Below are 20,036 nucleotides of genomic sequence, written 5' to 3'. Positions count from 1 at the left end.
AAGAGTCTGGGCAGAGAGAAGGGAGATGGAGCTGACTTTACCTGTTTTGACACAGAATAATGACTGGTGGTTGCTGATGCTGCTTATTGTGCTTTCAGGTATGTGCGCACAGCATCTGGATTCCTGTGAAGGCTGCAGAAGGCAGGAAAGAGGGTTTTTTGCAGGTTTCAAGGATTTTATGCTAAAAAAACACTAACAGCATGTCCCTTCTGCAGGCAAAGGCACCCTGGACAAACAGGTCTTTGCAGCCAGCCATCCCAAGGGCACCCAATACTTTATTAATAGTCACTGAGACTTTGAGTTCTGACTGTGTTCAGCCCTGGGATGTGCCAGGCTGAGAATCAGTGTTGCTGAACCCAAACGAGCTGCAAGATTATCCACGTTTTCACCAGTGACTGTGATGTGCATTCAGCATCTCAGGCATGAGGTGTGTGTGGAATAATGTCTCACAACATGGTCCAAGAAATGCTGTTTCTCCTCTGAGCCCTGCGGTGAGCTCCCCTGTGAATTTTTCCAGGTCTTTAGCCAAGAATGTGATAAGGCTTCATGGGTCGGTCACACTGCATAAACATTTTCTGCTCTGAGATCCCATGACCTGCTCTTGAACTGGCAGAGCTGAATCCCCAGCCACATTTCTGAGCCCCAGTGAATGGGAGCACTTGCAGACATGCCATGACTGCCCTCATCATCATGGTCTCCAAAAAATGAGGATCCTCCACATCCTCCCCATGTTCTCTGATGCTTTGTCACTTGCTCCTCTCCACTTAGCACTCGTTGCACTACATCTAGATGCTGTGTCCAGTTTTGGGCCATCAATACAAGACAGACATCAATGAACTGAATTCAGTGGAGGGCCACCAAGATGGCTGGAGCATGGCTGGAAGCTGGAGTATGGTTGGAAGCTGGAGTTTCTCCATGAGGAGAAGCTGAGGAAATGGAGTTTGTTCAACCTAAAGAAAAGTCTCGGGGTCACATAACCTCCCTGAGCACCTACAAGGAGGTTATGGAGAAGATGGAGCCAGGTTCTCTATGGTGGTTCACAGCAGGAGGCTGAAATCATAGAGGTTCACATGGGATATGTGGAGAAACTCCATCCTTGGTGGTTTTCAAGACCTCGAGGGAAGGGGAGATGATGTTTCAGGGACGTTTCAGGCTGAAAGGGAAGGAGGCTGCTGCCATCTAGAGCAGGGAATCCTGTGCTTGTGGTCACGGCAGCCAAGCTGCACTTTCCCAGCCCTGGAAAGATCATCTTGGTAAAGACTAAGCCTGGAAAATTAAGGAAAAAACAGTATGAGCTGTAATAGAACAAGTAATGGATTCCCAGGCTCTGGGCAGAGCATGTCCTAGCCATCCTTGAGTGGCAGGCAATGCACCGCTGACATAAGTGCAATTAATAATTGATCTGAATGAAATAGGTGGGAAAAGCCCATTCCTGTCTCCATCCCTGCTGCATGTTTCTGCCCTGCTGCCCCCTGGGTTTAAGTGCAGCCAAACCCAGCCAACAGCTCAGAAAGTGAAAAAATGTTTGGGTGGGGGGAGAAAAAGAGAACAGAAACCCCCCTAAAACTATTTAAGAACCTTTATTAGGTGTCTTCAAACCACAATCCCACAACCAAGCAGGATGGTGCTGGTTGAAGAAGGAAAATGCTGCAAGAGAGGAAGTGAAAGCCGGGCAGTGAATGTCCCCAGCCCTCCCTGCTGCCCCAGCTCCCGGTGTCCCCCCGTGCCTCTTGTGTCCCCCCACCCAGCCCCACTGCCTCCTGACCCCCCATGATCCCCACATGCCCCCCATGCCTCCATGTCCCTGTCTCCCCACCCTGATGTCTCCAGCCACTGTGTCCCCACGCACTCCACGTCTCTTCTGTGTCCCCCTGTGCCCCCACCTCCCCATGCCTCTATCACCCTCATGTCCCGCTGTGCCCCCCACACCCCTGTGCCCTCACTCTCCCATGCTTTCATGTCCCGTGTGTCCCACCCCCCCAGCCACCGTGTGCCAACTCCTCTATGTCCACCTGTGTCACCCACGCCCCCGTGTCCCCACACCCCCTGTGTCCCCACGCTTCCCGTGCCCTTCACGCCCCCAGCCGTGTCCCCATGCCCCCCATGCCCCGACCCCCGTGTTCCCGTGCCCTTCACGTCCATCCCGTGTCCCTCCGTGTCCCCATGCTCCCCACGTCCACTCTGTGTCCCCCTGTCCCCACGCCCTCCCAATGCCCCCCCCAGCCCCCCCACGGCCCCCCCGCCGTGTCCCCGCCCCCCGCCGTGTCCCCGCCCCGGGCCTCCACCGGGTCCCCCGGCCGCCAGGGGGCGGGCCGGCGCGGGGCGGGGCCGGCGGGCGGGCGGCGCAGCGTCGCTGCGATGGCGGTGAGCCGGCTGCTGGCGCTCCGGCTGGCCTACGCGGCGGCCGGCGCCCTCACCGGCCTCTCGGCCTTCTTCACCTGGAGCCTCGCGCCGGCCTTCCGGCAGCCCGCCACGGCGGCGGCGGGGGGCCTCTCGGGTACGAGGCGGCGGGAGGGCCGGGGGGGTGCCGGGGCGCCGCCGCCGCCTGAGGCGGTTCCCGCGGCGGGGCCCGCCGGTGGGCGCTGGGGGGGGGGGCGAGGGCGAGGGCGACGGCTGGGGGCGGGGCGCGACTTCGCCTCGGCGCGGTCGCGGGCGGTCGCTGGGGGGAGCGAGGACGGGGTGGGGGGGAGCAGCTCTCCACCGGGGACGCGCACCCGGCACGCTGCGTGAGCCCGGAGCCCCCCGGGGGCCGTGCCGGGGTGGTCTTGGCTCGCCCGGGTCGCCACGCGGCCTGTGAGCGGCGCGAGCAGCAGCTTGTGCGGGCGCGGGGGGTGGCGCCGAGGCCAGGCCGGCGCCTCCGAGCCCCTCGCTGCGGCAGCGCGTTTCGTTGCCTGCCGGTGGTAAAACCGGGCTTGTGGCGTGGGGATACAAAGCCCCGTGGGGGCGGGAGCAGAGCGCAAGAGCGTGTGACCGGGGGGCTCGGGTGGGCTGCGCTGTGGTTCTGGACGTCTGTGGGTGATGCTTTCCCGAGCTGCTCGGGAGCTCCTGACCTCCTGGAGGGGCTTGCTGTGCCCGTGAAGGGCTGCCTTGTAACAAAAATTCTTTGGGAGACTTTAGCTTACAGTGTTCGTTGTATTTGTAACTTGAAGCACAAAGCCGTGGTTTGTGGGATGTGTTAACTGCATCTGTTGATGCTTGTCCCTTAGGAAAAAAGGAAATAGTCTATTTTATAACCTTACTGCTAGTAAAGATGGAATTATTCTTGTCTTCTCCTTGGTACCAAAAAGGTTTTTGCAACGACATCTAGCGAACTTTCTGTCTGTAGTGGAGTAGCTTCTGTTAATGATGGTGTGTAACTTGTAGGGAGGCCAAAGTTCTAAAAGTTTGAGGTTTAAATTGTGTGTTGCCATCTGAGTAAGCCCTCTAGGCTGGTCAGCATTGTTACTGAAAAGAGGATTTTATTTCAGAATTACAATTGAAAACTTTGCTGACTTTCCTAGTAAAATTTTAGTCTGTCAACTTGTCTTTGTGTGCTCTGTTTTTTCAGGAAAGAAAAGAAAAATGCCAGCCTCCTGCCATTTGTAGCCGCTGAAAGCATCTGCTCCAGGTGCTCTGAAGTAGGCATTTGGGCTATTTGTAAAGGCCAGAAGCTGTAAATTGCATCTTAATGTCCACTGAAATCAGTGAGATTCAGATGCCTGCATTGGTTGTGGATCTTAGCTAATGGTTGGGTTGGAGCGGAACAGTCCTCTCTTGGTGTGTCAGCTTAGCAACTCAAGGTTTTCTCTGGCAGAATTCCTGGAGGAAGAATAGAAACTTCGTAAAGAATCTGGTTTACTTCTGGTATTTGGACAACACCAGTGCTCATGTGTACCTTTTGGTATTTGCTGTGCTGTCAGGAGCAGCTGTGAGCTGTAGGGTTGTGGTTGTCTCTGCTTCCCCTCACTCCAAAAAGCTTTAATTCCAGCTGGGTTTGGAATTAAGCAGAGAACTTCTAACACTTTGCTTTAGTAGATGTCACAAGGGAAGATGGAGTATTGTACCCCAGAAATGCACCAGGCAATAGCAAGTAATATTTTATGCTGCATGCATATACTGTATTACGTTCACAGAGGAATTTCGGAATTCCACATTGTAGAAGGGGGCTGGTGAGAAAGCAGAGAGAGGAATCATCCTGTACTTTCTGTGCTGAAGTTACTTAGATTGGTTATCTGCTGGGAGAAGGAGGTTTGTGTTAATTACCAGGTAATTCAAGCTAGTTAAAGTAACAAGGAGGTAGATAAGCAAGAAACAAAATTTAAAAAATGGTCATTTGTTAGGTTGGACTATCTGGATTTGCCTGCTCTCAAACATCTGTTGAATTGGATACAGGTAGAGTCACAGTAGGATCACAAAGCCTGAGAAACAGATTAATAAATGCATGTTTTAGTGTTAGACAAAGCTGATTTAAGAGGTACCTGCCATGTTAAATTCATGGCCTCTTTTTCCTGCCCTTCTGCATTGCTTTTCTACCCCCTCAATATTTCAACAGGTGAAATATGCCCCAGGTATTAGAGATGAGACTTGTATTTTAGGCTCCCACCCCTGAACTCTGAGAGTATGTAGTGTTCTGTGTCACAAACATTATCCCCACAAAGGAGGGGTCAGGAAGGAGGGGAAATAAAGCCACTTGTGTATGGGGAGGACCTTTTAAATTTCTTCCGCTGCCAGACAAACATTAAAGTTGTGCCCTCAGTTCATTGCTAGCCTTCACAAGTCAACATTTCATGTCCTGCACATTGGAGTCTGCATGGATAGAGCCAAGTGTGGGTGCTTGTTTAGTTGTGGAGGGGTAGCCAAAAAACCCCTTAAAAGTCATGTTTTTTCTGTGCATTGAAGCCAAGGCTACTTGGTGAAGTAAGATTGTTCCAACAAAAAATCACAGCATGTGGGAGGTTTACATTATGCTTAGACACTGTGGATACTTCAGGTTCAGGTAAACAAGGTGTTCACTTGCTTTGTTTCTGGCATACTTCATTAATTCTTCCTTCTTCTATTGTAACATGCTAACTGGTACTTCTGCTGCCAGAGAATATTGGGAAAGGAAGTGGGTGAGCTGAAATTTTCCGCTGTGTAAGCATCGCAAAGTTAATTGTCAGGCATTGTTTTGTGCCCTTTAGTCTACTAATAAACCTGTTGCAACTTTCTGCGTGTTGTACAGGATAACATCATGCAGAAAGATGGCTTCTGCCTCAATATGTGTGACTAAACTCAAGTGCTGGGGTGCAGTGTGTGCTCTGCTGTAGCTAGTATCACTGTGAAATCAAACCCCTGTGCTGGAGTGTCTGTTGTTCTGGGTGGGTTCAATGTGTTCAGCACAAACGGGATTTTTTTGGGGGGGGAGGCCCTGCATGTGCCTTTTTCATTCAGAAGCTTCAAAAAGTGATCTGAGCACCTGAGGGTGAGTTGCAGGTTGGGCCGTTGTGGCTGGGAGGCCGTGTGTGTGGTAGAAAGTTGTTTAGGCTGGAGTATTTGGCAGCTTTGCAGCAGTTCTTTGTTAATATGCCTCTGATTAACACAAGGCTTTGCCTGCCAGCCTGCTCCGCAAGTGTGTGTTTGTACATGTTTATCTAGTTTTGACTCTTTCTGGTTTTCCCGTAGGCTCCTGTATGTTTGTCGTTGCTTTTCTCTTGCCTCTGTTGGTGAGATGGATTGCAGCCTGCTGCAGCTTTTGTTCATGTGCCTTTGGTTTGTCAGGGCTGTGTGTTTTCAGATATTTATCCATATACTTCCTCTCTGTAAGAAGTTCTGCTGGTTCCTGTATCATTAGAAGTCTGTATCTTTCTCTTTGTAATCAGTTTATCTTCTGCTTATCCTCTAGGGAACCTTTCCTGCTGCATTTTGCATGGAAATCTGCTGTCCACTGCTGCTTGTACTTCCACTTGCTCAGATACATTTCCTATAATTTAAAGACTTAGATATCTATTTACTCCAAGTTCTAGCATTAAAGTTCTGTGGGGGGAGAACTGCCACATACTGATGAGTCTGTAACTAGAGCCCTCAGTTACCTCTAGTTATGAAACCAGAAGCATGTTAATTTAAGGTGCTGAGCAAACTACCTTTCCAGTCTTCCCAGTTAGCTTTCATAATAATAAACCCACCCACCCCCAATGCCTAGTAAAATCAACTCACTAACCCTCAAAATCTTAACTATGCCCCTGGGCATGCATACTTGGAAATTTTGGGATCATCTTAGACACAGACATTGTGTATCATATCCTTGTTTTAAGCAGAAACACCCTATCGAGTGCTTCTGATAACCCAAGAGACAGCAACTTAATCGACTAATCACAGGACCCAGAAAGTCATTCCTGAGTTAATACTGGCTGGCTCGATGGTTTGCCATTTCATTTTGAACTAGTCACAGTGCCTTTTATAATTTACTGCTTGTTTGTATGTTTGACCTTCTCCCCTCACTGCCTTAAATTAATACTTTATTTTTTTTAAGTAGGCCATGAATCTCTGAGCAACTCTGATGTTTTCATTCTGCCAGAGGCAGTTTAAAAGGGAAAAAAGCAATTAAATGTTTTCAGGATGTATCCAGCCCTTTCCTGAGTGGCTTTTAATGTTCTTGTGTATGTATCTTCTCTTTTTAAATTTAGTAGAAAAAGAAGGGGGCTTTTTCCGCTCCAAAGAGGCTGTTTCCAAGCTGCTCAGATATTTCTGGCAAGATACAGAGCTCGTGCTTTGTGAATATAATGTAGACCAGATATTAAAGCAGCTGCAAAGAAGATGAAACACAAAATGTACTTTCAAGACGCTTGAAACTTTAAAAATACTTGATAAATGAAAGTAATAGAGGCTAGTTTATGCTGAACACAGTATCTGATGTGTACAGAAGTAGTGATTTTCTGAAGGCCCTGATGACTAATCTGCCTTGCATATGTTAGATACATTTATGCAGATTGGATTGTTCCCTATCCAGGACTGGAACAGCACGGCCAAAAAAGCACTGCAGTTATGGAGTAAAGCATTTGTAAAGGTTTGGATTTGCTTGTGAGATACTACATATTGTTCAATTAAGGTTTGGTTCATGACTGCTGTAGTCCATTGTCTTAAGGAACAGAGAAAAGGAAGAGAAAGCTCGCTAAAAGAAAATACAGAAAAGACTGCACATGGCTTATGCTTAATTGTAATTTAGTTAGGTTGCGAGGAGAGAATGAGTCCCTCGTTAAGTGCTGCTGATGTGATGTTGGGTTCCTCTTAAATATGAATGATGGAGGCACGTAGCATCTGAAATCTGTACATCTTGTTTCCTGCTTCTGAAAATGGCTGAGCAGACCAGCTCAGTGCTGAACAACAAGCTGAAATGCCAGGCTTTTTCTTCATGCACACGCGTGGCCCTATCTCCTTTCCTCCAAACCGAAACGTCATGGAATGGTAAAGCAGTTGATTGCATGTTGGCAGAGGGAAATTTTGCCAAGTCAAAACCAGTTTTTACTAGAATACTCCAAAGACTCTTCTCCTTTGAGAGCTGCTTTCCTAAAATATTTCAGTGTTGATCCCCCAGCTATTTTGGCAGAGGGCTGTTCAAGAAAACCCATTTTTAACCTCTTCCAAAAACAGCTGAGGGCTGAGCTAGCTTGGCTTTAGCTCCCGGAAGAAAACATTTTACTCTTTCTGGGAATCAACCAGACGAAGCAAAGTTCAAAACTTAGAAATGGCAAAATGAATGTAGGTTGGCAAAGCTCAGACTCCTTCTAAAGCAGGTATTTCTTTCTAATGCTCCAACTAGAGTAATAGAGCGTATAAAGGAAGATTGTTTAGATGGAAAATGACTGAAGGCTTTGTAAGCACTCTGAAGGAAAAAAAAAAGTCTTCTAACTAGTCACCACAGACTTCATATTTTCCAGGACTGTGCAAGTAGGTTTTAATATTGTTCTTTATTTTTATTGTCATTTTGTTTGCCGTCATTTTTGTCTGCCATCATCAACATGCATTTTGAGCTGCAGAAGGCTGGAATAAGAATGCTCATTGCAGAACAGCTTCTGTGTGTGTGTCTCTGTTTTTTTTGCCTGCATTGCACATTTGTTGTTTTTTCCGAGAATCTGTAGCGCCCATTAGTGTTGTACAGTGTCCTACTGCGGTGTGCAAATGTGGCCTGACATGTTTGGCCTCTGGCAGCTCTGACCTCAGGGAAGGCAGCTGTGCTGTTATTCCCCGTCAACAATGCAACTTGTTTTGCTGGGACCAAAGAATTGGTCAGTGATGAGCAGGGGTCTGAGAAAACCTTTTGTTTGTCGCAGGTTTTGTTTTTATGTTTAGAGTAAGGGAAAGTTTTGTTTCACTTGAGCTAAAGTATGCTAAACTTTCCAAAGGACTTATCAAAATATTTAGATACTGGTGTTTTTCTGTACCAGGTTACAAACCGAGGGCGAGTCTGCTTTTGAACTTGCCTTTTAGAATTCATTTAAACGTGTTCCAAGTATGCTGCAAGTTTTTGTATTTTGAATATGAATTAATCTTGTCAAAATACCTGTTAACTTTGGTTTAAAAAACCCCTGCCTCTGTTGCTGTTGTTTCAGATGTACTTGTGGTTGTTTGATGGGTCAGTTTCCTTTTCCTGGAGCTTTGTGTACTTGGGATAATTAGTTTTGATTTAGAGGTAATTTTCCCGTTGCTCTACGTCAGATCCCTTGATTGTGTCCTATTGAGCAGCTCTTATTTTAGGGTCATTCCAACCATGATGTGTGGGGTAAATCCACCAAGACAAATGTTTCTCTGAAAGGGGTGTGAGATTTTTGATGTTATTTTAAGCAGGTGATGTAACAGGAGCTGACAACCACCATTTTTACTCCAGGGCTACGTCTGCAGGTTCAGGTTTTGCTTCTGTGCATAAATGCAAAGTGCGTCTGTGAAGGAGGAGGGGATTTGGGGAAATCGCCTGAGGTGAAAAAGAAAACCTGAAGATCCTACAGATAATCATTCCAAGCTTTAAATGGGACAAAACTGTTATTTCCTGTGCCAATAAAAACTGTTTCAAAACCTGTTTTTGAAGCTGTACAGCTGAATGAGTTAGCTGTTTTTCTATTACCTACATATAGCTAATGGGTGTGTGTTAAATCTGGAAACTTTTTGCTCTCAAGGTCTACAAAATGAGAGATTTCACATAAATCAAAAATACTAGTATGGTTTTCATTTCTCTGTGATAATGAAAGTATTTACTGTAAATCAGTGCAACTCATTTGTTGTTCTCACCGCTTAGCTTATTTATATTGGTGAATGGGAGGTGATTTGCTGTTTCCTCAACCCAGTTTCAGCTGAATTAAACATGAATGAGATGCTCTATTCTAGCATTCATGGACTTGTTTCCTCTGGAATTTGTTAGAAAGTGTGGGATTTTTCCTCCTGAATGCTGTATGTAGATAAGCAGTTGGCATAAAGAAGGGTTTTTAGAAAAGGTACATGTTTTCATGTATTTAAGCATTTAATTAGTGATATTTAGCAATATACTCTGCTAAATTAGGTTCCCTGCAATAATTGTTTTCCTTGTGTATTCAGACTCTGAGTTTGATTTGCCATGCCTTACTATTGTGTAGCTTCATCCCACTTGGGATGCCCCTTGTATTCACATGTATTTGTTAACATCTGGATGGTGGTTTTGCTTTCTTTTGTGGCTGTTAGCTAGTTCTGAGTGGCACTGGTGGGGTTTGGGTGTCTGCCTGAGGATGATCTCACAAGCTCAGGATGAGCAAATTAAGCAGTTGAAAAAGTAAGTCCTGTTCCATTTCTCCTACCTGGCCCTGAATGCATGCAGCCAATGTTTTTTACGCCAGTGCTGATGTTCCAGTGCTGATGTTTTTCAGTGTTGTGAGCTGGTGTAACTTGTTGGTATGCTTTTCTGCGATTTTAGAAAAAAGAAGGGGAAAAAAAGAGAAAACCCAATTGCTCTGCAAGTTGGCTAGCCTCACCAGCAGTTCGGAGTGGTGTAGGGGGGGTAAGGGAGAGGAGGCAAACATGCAGCTGGAGGTGGAGGAGACTCCTTTCCCCTCTGTTTCACGTGGTAATGAGCGTGATGTTTGTTGAGCTGCTGGTGAAAGGATGCCCAGTCTTTTAACGACCCTGTGTGACCAGACTCGGTCCTTCAGCGATGGAGGCTGGTTTTTGCTTAGTCATGTATGAGGCAGTTATTCTAGATGTTAAGAATTAACTGAACACAAGAGTTTGCTAGACAAAGCATCCTTCAAAGTGCTGTGTCAGGCTTTAGGGTCAGGGGAAGGTGCAGGGTCAGGCCTGGGGGTGGGGGGAAGATCGGGTGGCAGCTCATGTGCTGCCCCTGCTCTCCCCATAGAGCTTGCAGAGCATCAGCAGCCCTTTTGGCATGGGAACACCAGCAACTTGACTCAGCAGTTCAAATAAGTTGTGCCAAGTCATCTGAAAGAGCCTGGGGTAGCGGGGGAAGCAGCTTGTTTTCCTGACTGAAATACACAAGTTCCTCCTTTTTTTTTTTAAAAAAAAATGTCGATTGAACTTTCTAGAGTACAAGTTTAAAGGTGAGGAAGTGGTTGTTTAAGCAAGCTGATAGGCTTGTCTACTAAATCCCATGGCAGGCTTTTTGAAGAGCATTGCCAATGCAATTATGGTCATCTGCAGAACTCCAAAATAACTTCTGCCAGTTTTGTGATCTCAAGCATGTGTGCGTAGTGCTAGTCTGTGTGGAACCAGTCATGGAAAAGCAGTATCGGTTGCTGATTTTATGAGAGTCTCAGAATTAAAAGCCTGACTGCCTGGAGCCAGAAAACATGCTTAGGTGCAGCAGTTCTGACCAGATGAAGTAATGGACTGATTCTGCCTTTCCTGTTGACTGTGATAAAAAGTCTGTAAGCTCTGTCTCTCCTGGATAGCAGCACTTTACCCTTGGGTTTTTAGTGTATCCTGAGTGCTTTTACTTTTATGAGGTTTTGGTGGTGGTTTTTTTTAAGGTTGTCCTTTTTCCACCCATCTCTTTCGGAGGCCACTGTTGAAGGTACTTTAATTTGCTGTGCCTCATCCCAAGACATTGAGGAGGCAAAAAACATTGCCGGAGTTCTGTGTCTAGCCTGGAACTGAGTTTTGTGTATATTCAGCTTCATTTGATGTGCACCTGCAGTGCATCCATTGTTTGTGTGGCCAGCTAGGTCAGAAAGCCTGGTAGAAATGAGCTGAAAAGCCAGTCCAGCGGGTTTGCAGGGCAGTTCTCGGCTCTGCTTATCTGTTTGTTTTGATGCAGTTATTTTCCTCTGTGCTCTAATACATTCTTGTAAACCTTGGGAAGCTGTGTGTATAATGACCGTATCCAGTAACAAATGAGCTCTGGCAAGACTTGTGACTGTCCTTAGTATTAAAATGTTTATCTTGTAGTGGGCAAGGCTGGTTCTGGCTTCCTTTGATGTTGAGAAGTAGCTGCAGAGGGAGGTCTGTGTTATTGCAGGATACCATATAAAGCAGCCTGGTATTTTTGCAGTGGTGTCTTTTTTATTTTTTTTAATTATTTTTTTCCCCTGCTGCCCTTAAAATCTGTAAAGGAGGTGGCAGCAAAGCAGAAATACAAGCCAGTTAGTTGCGCCACTGGAGGTTCAAATTTCAGAAGTGCTGCAGAGGTCTTTGCCAAAATGAGTCAAATGTTTTAAGTCTGTAAAGTGGCTCTAACTACAGGTTGAGTTTAGCGGCTTAAGGAGATTTAGCCATACTCTTCAGTGCTGTCACTTCAACAGAGGGACAGCTTGCTGTAACTGGAGTTCGTGATGTTGCTTGTATAATGGAGAATGACAGGCAGCCCTGGTGGGTTTTAAAAACTTTTGACAAGCTTTAAGCATGTGAGTGGACAGTTCTTACACTGAGTGTCTCGTCTAATTTTTTTTCCTGAAGTGTGATAAAAAGTGAGCAGTTTCTAGAACAAGGTTAGGGAAAGATGCATTGTTTTCCCCTGTATCAGAAACTGTTTACAGATATTGTTTGGACGCTTTCACCCCTTTCCCCTCCTGTTTCCTCCCTTTTGACAAGGGAGACGAAACTTGGTTATGGACTAGTCACCTAAGCTTAGGGAAATGCTTCTTGCTGTTTCTATTAAAATCATAGTAGATTTGGCTTTACTTTGGAAAAAAAAAATATATAAAACCCAAACATGCTCAGATATTTGGTTATGTAATCCATATGTTTTGGGCCAGACCCAAAAGTTGAGAGAGATTCAGACCACCTTAAAACTCTTAGTGAGCGTGCTTTGCCGTAAGTGGCAACTGTATGTATGAATCATCAGGGAGCTGAACGTCACACCCCTTTACTTGAAATGCTTGAAGTGTTTGGAGGGGATTTGTATGAATGCACTCTTTAACTGGAGGTACATTGGAGCTAAAAGACGTGATGTGAATCGCTGAGTACTGAACAGGTCCTGTATAACTTGATTTAGGTGTCTAAAATCGATGGTTGTGTAGTGGTGCTCTTTATCATTGTCTCACGTATGTAAAAGCAGCTGCCTGGCCTTGTGAAAAAGTGCACTAATTCTTGCCAAGTGCTTGGCTTGCTATGTGTGATGTCATGAAAGCTGTGTGGAGAGTTAAGTAAATATGCACTGAGTATACATTAAATGGGTCTATCCTAAACAGGAAAACAAGTTTTTTAGGGGAATACGTTCAATGAATGAAGTCCTTTCTGTACCAGCCTGTAATCAAGATACATATCTTAAAGCCTGTGCAAAAGCAGGGGGCCTGGGGTGGTCATGAAGAGTGATACTTGCACAGGCAGCCATTTATTCTGATATTTCCCCTCTCTTTGGCAGGGGACATGACCATGAATCATTAGTATTCCTTGGTGTTTCATATGGGGTTTAATGAGTTGTATATTTATTAGAGACCTTGCTGTGTTACAATGTGATGCATGGTACTGATTCCCCTTGCTGTCTAATTGAGCAGGTGTTCTGGCGCTCTGGGCCCTAATCACGCATGTGATGTATGTGCAGGATTACTGGAGGACCTGGTTAAAAGGGCTGAGGTTCTTCCTCTTCATCGGGATCCTCTTCTCAGCTCTCTCAGTGGTGGGATTCTGCACATTCCTTGTTTTGGCCATCACCAAGCATCAGTGTAAGTACTTTGTTGCAGTAGGCAAATGGGAGAAATGACTGGCAATGCTTGGATTACTGGGATTGGATTTGAAGGAACAGAAGACCCTGCAAAGCAGAGCTGGGGTGAATCTGGGGGTGCTCCTGCCTTCTCTTCTGAGAGGTGTTGAGAGACTTTGGGGGAAGGGTTTCAAAAATGAATTTAATTTTTCTGCTGTGATATCTCACTGACATGAGTAATTTCGCTGCCTGATGAGTGCCACTCCCTTAGGGCATCTTGTAATATTTGATAGCAGCTTTAATAGGCGTGGTCTATGGGACTGCTGGCAGGCAGTCTACATTTTCCAGCATTGTTCCCTATAGGAACTGAAATTTACTTCTGTGACGAATAAAGGGACTGCTCTGAACATTGTCTCACATGTTGATGAGGATATTGAAATCTAAACACCAGTCAGCAGGGAGAAAATGCCTGCTACATTTACTCAGCATACAAAGCTGTGTTGCTACAAGGTGTTTAACATTGTCTAAGGAAGGTTCACATAATTACTCCCAGTATTAGCTTAGCAGTAGGCAAAGTAGAGAAAGTTTGGGGGTTTAGGTTGTTTTTTTAGAAGTTGTCTGTGTTTGTTGCTTGCTGCATCTGGACTGATAGCCACTAAGAGTCCTGTTGTTGTTGTACTCATGGTGGTGCGCAAGCTGTGTTGGGGTCATAACCCACCAAAAGCCCTTGGCTTAGCCTAAGTATGCTCCCCATGGAGATTCGAATGCTTCAGCCTAGTGGAAGAGTATGAAAATACTTGTACGTAGAACACCAAATATTTTTCATCACCTCCTTTCTTGGAAACATGAGGAAAAACTGTTTGGGGGAAAATTTGGGTTTTATTGGGGAAAAGGAGGTATTTTAGGGGAAAGCCCTAATTTGGGAGTCAAGTAGAACATGTGCATAAGTTATTTATATGTGGAAAGTTTAGGGCTGGTAAATCTAATGAGTGGGATTTACTGAGTAAGTATTTTTTTGTGTATTCTTCAAAAAAATTATTTTTTAATAATTATCAAGCAGCTTGTACTTTAGAGCTGGAATTGTTCTAGGCATTAGGTTATGTAAATGTATTTCAAAATTGTTGACATCTCTGGGACAAAAAATCCCCTTAAACTTTTGAAAATAGATATGAAGACTGCTGACATGCACTGAAAAAGCAGAACCATACCCGCCTGACTTCAAAGCTGTTAATGTCATTCAGTACTGTGTGATTATTGCAGCACTGTATTGAAGACCTGCAGTACAGATTGAAGTGCACCAGTATCATATACTAGATGTCAGTAACAATGATTGGTAAAAATTTTTAGGAGGAGGCTATGTTTTATTTCCTGTGTTTTCCCTCCAGATGTGCAGATTTGTTTCCCCTTGCTGTGGTGGGGAGAAGGGAATAGTAGTAAGCCAGGGTGTGAGAAATTAAGAACTGCAGCTTGAGGTTGTTTTCTTGAGGCACATGTTTCTACCATCCTGGTAGAACTTCATCCCTTGGGCCCTAAGCAAGGTGAGTTTGGGTGGCTGACAGCGTGGTCTTACAGCTGTTAGGATCTGCTCTCTAGAGATGATGATGAGCTTCAAGCTGTGACCATAATACCTTTCTGTGGTAGAGATGAGGACATTTTACAATCTTGAATTGAGATAGCTGGGACTAAGGCACTGATAAGACCTTGTTCTATAAGCAGGGTTTGTAGATGCAGGCTGGAAAGCTCCTAGAAACTGGGGCCTGAGTTGGGCTCTTCCTGGCCAGACTGCATGAAGCATAAATGGGATTTTAAAATATATCTGTATCCTTTTCTCTCCTAGCCCTGACTGATCCCAGAAGCTACTACCTGTCATGCGTCTGGAGTTTCATCTCCTTGAAGTGGGCCTTCCTGCTTAGTTTGTATGCTTACCGGTACAGGAATGAGTTTGCAGACATCAGTATCCTCAGTGACTTCTAACGCTTGGACTTCAATCCTGTCTGAAGGTGCTGGATGTTTGAATTGCCCCCCAAAGGCATGGTACATGCAAGAGACGTATGAGAGGTGGAGAAGGAACCCACCCAGTGCTGCTCGGTTTGTCTGTCAGCGGTAGGGGTTTTTTCCTAATTGCTTTTACTCAACCATTTAAAGTTTGGCTAATGACGTCAGTCTAGTCTTTCTGTAACTTTCCTGTGTCTGGTAGTGAGGTGAAAGACTCCATGTGCTTACATGCAGCAGGCCTAGATCCGTTCTTTGTGTTGTTCCGAAGTCCAGGGGAGCTTTCCAGCGGGTAGGAGGTCCTGGGCCCTTCAGGAGCTGTAGGTTCTTACCTCACAGGTGCAGCACCCTGACATCTTGTTCATGCGAGTGCATCGCCAGCCTGCTGGAGATGGGTGCCTTGGGTGTGTGTAGCAGAGATCACTGCTGTGTGAAAGCTGGCTTCTTCTGCACTGCTCTGCTTCTCAGAGTGGAGAGATGAGCATTTCATTGTGGCAGGAGGTCCCTATGTACCTTCCAGCCAGCACCCCGCATCTTCCAGTATTTTGTTTTCAGACATTGTACGCAAAGCCAGCTCTCTCCTATGGTCTGGATGAGCCTGAAGGGATGCGCCAGCAGCAGAGAAGCACTAGTCATCTCAAGGCTCTGTCAGAGGCAGAGAATGCTGTTTCTGGCTGCTATCCAGGATCACTTCAAAAAGAAACTTTATTCTATATTTAACGCTCAAATTGGTAGCATGTAGAATCAGGTGTTTGGGTGAAAGATGTGCTAGGCAAAGGCTTACCTACCTGAACCTCCGGAGAAACATGAATATGATTCTTATAAAAAAAAAAAAAAGCAGTTCTGTGTTTCCTTTTCTTTGCTTAGCTTCCCTGTAACAGCAGGGTGAGAGAGGGAAGGAGACATGGTACTCAAAAATAAGAAAAGTATCCAGAGTCAGCTCCCAGCAAGCCTCTGTAATGAGTGTCACTGGTATAATGCAACCTTGGATAAATTGCTGGGCTCTTGTGCAGTGAGTCAAGGCCTTACAGGTCTGCACTCATGGGCTGGTGTGCTGGAAACAGCTGGGCTTGACTGGCACATCTTTTGCCTGATGGCAGTGAAGCTCTCCCTCTGCATTTCAGCCATGCGTGGCCCTGCTCTGACAAACCTAAAACCTGAGTCAATTTAGTGACCTCTTCAGTTTCTGTGTTTTGCTCCCTGTCAGCAGCTACCCTGAGAAGCTTGAAGCCTTCAAGTATTTACATTTTTCCTTGTTAACTGTATCTGCTTCAGATGAGCTAAAGGTTTTGGGCTGATGCTCTGGCAGAATCTGAGCCGGTGTTTTGCCATGTTGGGCAGATGGTGCTGGCCGCTACAAACTAAAAGTGGCAACGTCCATGAATAATTCTGTAGGTGGATGAGAATAGAGGCAGGAGAAGCCCCTTTTCTCCTTGCAGACTGATGGAAGATAAACAAGGCAGGTATTTGAAGGAGTCTCCCAGACGTGGTTGTCCTGCCGCTTCTATAGGTACTGCTGGAGCCTTCCTTGAAGAGCATTTTTGGCAGTTGGTGGCAGAGGGTAGGTGATGGGACCTGCTCAGGGTTTTGTGACCAAGTGAGGCGCAAGTGGAATGTCCTGTGTGCTCTGTTGTCAGCTTTCTCTTGTGCCCCACAAAACCCCCAGTCTGGTTTTGTGCAGCTGGCTGCTGGGGAGTACCTTGGACTATCCTTTCTGTTATGTTATCCTAGCAGTGCTCTGACCTTGCTGTGTTTGAATCCCGCTCCACACTCAAAAGGCTCCATCCACAGCTTTGCTGATACGTGTTTCGCTTTGGAAGATGGGTGGTTGAAGCACACCATTCAAGTTGTTGAGGGGATTTTGGAAGTGTTTGATAACACCTGTTGATAGCATTCTCCTGTTTCTTGGGTGGGAAGATCCTCATGTGACTTAATTAGACTGAGGAACATCTTTGGGTCAATGTATGTACCAAGGTTACAGCCAGCTTTTGCCGGGGGACCTGCTGGAGTCACTAAGCCCAGACAAAGGCTGTGGATGTGAAATGTGCTTACTTATGAGATTAATACTCAGGCTTTTAAATACTAAAATCTCCCTTACTGCTGATGTCGGGCTTCCAGTGTGCCTGGCAGGGGATGGAATAGCTCATCTCGCTTCTCTGCCCAAAGCCGTGGCACCCACTGTGGAGTTCACAAGTGGTTTTAGCATCAGTCATTTCAATAAGCCATCTCTTGTCTTAGGTTTCTTCCACACAACATTGCCCACACATTTGCTGTGCTGGGGCAAGCCTCAGCTCTGATAACCAGACTGGTGTGAGTGCTCGGGATGCAGAAATCCCAACACCGGTCAGGCTGGTGGAGCTCTGCTACTGCCTTACACAGCACCAAAACATTGTCCTTTTCTGTCACTAAATTACAGAGCCCTCCAGCCTGCGTGCCACTGGCTTCGTTTTTGGGCATGTGTCCAAAAGTCCTATCAGCTTACCCCAGAGTTTTTTAAAGTTTATTTTTGTGACTGTAAACTTGCCTACAAACAGCTCACTGAATCTAACCCCTGTTTTCACCCTGACATGTTTTAGCTCTGAAATTTATACGTGCATCTCAGCTTTTTAAAAGATGTGTATGTAAATATATAATATATTTTTACATTGTTTATGCTTTGTTTGCACGCTTGGTGTAAGATTTGGTCCTGCGGTGGGATGATGTAACTCACAGTGGGGTTCATTTGTGTGTATCCTGGTGTCTCCTTGTACTAAACGACACTATAACTTGTATGTTACACCACAGTAAGAGCAGAAATACAGTCATCTTTCTCACCAAACAAGTGTCTGGAGTGATTTTCCCTATCAAGTTGTTAAATTCTGTCTTTCTCACTCCCATGGTGGCAACCTGCAGGAGCATTACTCTTTGTGGGAAGGAAAGGGGTGAATTGTACACCCAAAAAAAGCAAAATGTTTTGATGTGGAGCTCCAGCATTTAACTCTGTCATGCTCTGTCCTTGCACCTTTATCAGCACTCCCAACATCTAGATCCACAAGCAGTGATGCCTAATGTGTTCCCTGCCCCCCAGCCCCCTTTGCATTTTGGGATTTCACACAAAGGAATTTTTGAGCAAATGATGTTGTTTCCGTTCCCTTTTTATTTCAGCTACATCCTGTGTGTAGTCTGCGCCTGCAGCAAATGGGCGAGGGGAAGAGATGCTTCTAGGTGGGGAGCAGCTGGATAATCTCCTGTGATGAGCACTCCTGGTTTCCGAGCTGTTGCCATCCCCATCTTGGGCACACCACTGCTACTGTCTGCAGAAGCTAAAACTCAGCCACCTTTATAGCAAACCTGGCTGCAACTTCAAAATAGTCTGTGGGGAGAGAATATTTTATTTTCTGTGCAAAACCCATATGCTGACCGGGGACAGCGTGCTGACTTTTTTTGCCCTCTCTGGGACTTGAAGACTTTTTGTTGTTAGAATGAGACAGTCTTGGTCTCTTTTAGCTGTCTCACAGTCCCTTTTACTGTCTTGGCAGCTTGGCCGGAACTTGCTGTCAGCATGTGCTAATTAGCCTGGTGATGATCCCAGCTATCTCAGGCAGCTTTTTGTTTTATTTTCCCCTGTTGGCCTCTGATTCCTCTTGCCTTTGCAGCCTGAAGAGAGACAGTACAGGCGCTGCTTATCTAATCTTGTAGGTGGATCATTTCACCCAGGCTGTGCCCATCTGAATGTGGAGGAGTTTGGGTTAAGCCATCAGTTTCCTAAAGGATGGCGAGAAAAGGATGTTTTGGCCTATGAAGGCACTGTGGGATTTCAGGGGTTGCTGGATGCAGTGAGAGCTTGGTGTCTATCTAGAAATGGGCTAAGAGAGATGAGTAGGGTCATTTGTCTGCCAACGAGTCCTGGTAATAGGTGTATGTATGTGCCTGGGCTGGACAGAGGATAAAAAGCCTCCTGCTCCTGCCCAGCAACAGGTTTGATGCCATAGTGGGGCAAGGGTTAGTGGTTTGGTGATACCTAATCAGGGTCAGACCCATGGGGATGATGCATTTGCCCTTGCCACCTCCAAGTCTGAGTAAGCATTTGCCCAGGCTCCTGGTGCACTGTGAACATCTGCACCTCCTGCATGGCCCTCAGTGGAGAAATCTACCCTTGTCCTGAGGAGCAGCGGGCTGGGAGGCACGAGTCCTGTGTGGAGGCACCTGTCCTGCAGCCCCAACTCTGTCTCCACCTGCTCCCGACATCTGAGCAGCTTTGCCTGGCTTCACATGCACCCACAGGTGAGATTCCCAAATCTCGTCTAGGTTTGGGTGCACAGAAGCTTCCCTCTGTGCTTGCGCTTCTGGTGTTAGGCCTGTCTAAAAATGGCTGCCAGGGTTGGAGGAGCAATTAGCTCTTGCCTGAACGCCAGCTGTGGTCTCAGCAAGTTCCCTGTCTCAGCTGGCAAGCACGCTCTGAGCAGGCTTCTCCAGCACCTGTGCAGAAAAGGGGAAACAGGAATTCTGCACCTCTTCTTCCTCTTAGGATTTTGGGAAAGAGAAAGCAGTTTTTGGAAGCTGAACAGGGAGGGGAAATGCAAGACAATGTATTCGATTCAGCACTGAGGGTTGGCTGGAAGTTTGGTGGGAACCACTGCTCTGCTTTTCCTGTGGCTGTGAGCACCCCTTGTGGGCTGATGCTGGTGGAGATCCTCCCCTCTCTAAACCTCGCTGCAGGCTGGGCACCACACTGAGCCAGCCCTTGAACAGCTTTCTGCCCGGTGGCAAGAGTCCTGTCGCTGATGCTGGGATCAGGACCCTGTGCCCCAACCCGTGACCGAGTCCTCTGTGGCGTGAGGTTTGGGGTAGCGGGAGGCCGCTGCATCTTGATCCCTGATCATCTGTTTTCTGTAGCCCAGCCAGTGAGTGAGGCAGCTAGTGGGAGGCCACAGTAATTAGAACATTTGGAATGAATTTGTGAAGTGCTGGGACAGTGTCTCCCCTTTGATGG

The 20,036-nt window shown here is 46.4% G+C and overlaps 1 protein-coding gene across 1 annotated transcript; it reads left to right on the top strand.

Moving 5' to 3' along the window:
* Positions 1 to 2,313: 2,313 nt before the first annotated feature.
* On the top strand, positions 2,314 to 17,885 carry SLC48A1 (solute carrier family 48 member 1). The gene is made up of 3 exons (XM_056322393.1): positions 2,314 to 2,497; positions 12,927 to 13,094; positions 14,910 to 17,885. Exons 1-3 carry the CDS (start codon positions 2,359 to 2,361, stop codon positions 15,044 to 15,046), a joined length of 444 nt encoding a protein of 147 aa, XP_056178368.1. The 5' UTR covers positions 2,314 to 2,358; the 3' UTR covers positions 15,047 to 17,885.
* Positions 17,886 to 20,036: the final 2,151 nt, after the last annotated feature.

Source organism: Falco biarmicus, chromosome 19, assembly GCF_023638135.1.
Source record: "Falco biarmicus isolate bFalBia1 chromosome 19, bFalBia1.pri, whole genome shotgun sequence".
Lineage (NCBI taxonomy): Eukaryota > Metazoa > Chordata > Aves > Falconiformes > Falconidae > Falco > Falco biarmicus.
Note: the sequence above shows the minus strand (reverse complement) of the source record. Positions and strands in the feature narration are given on the sequence as shown.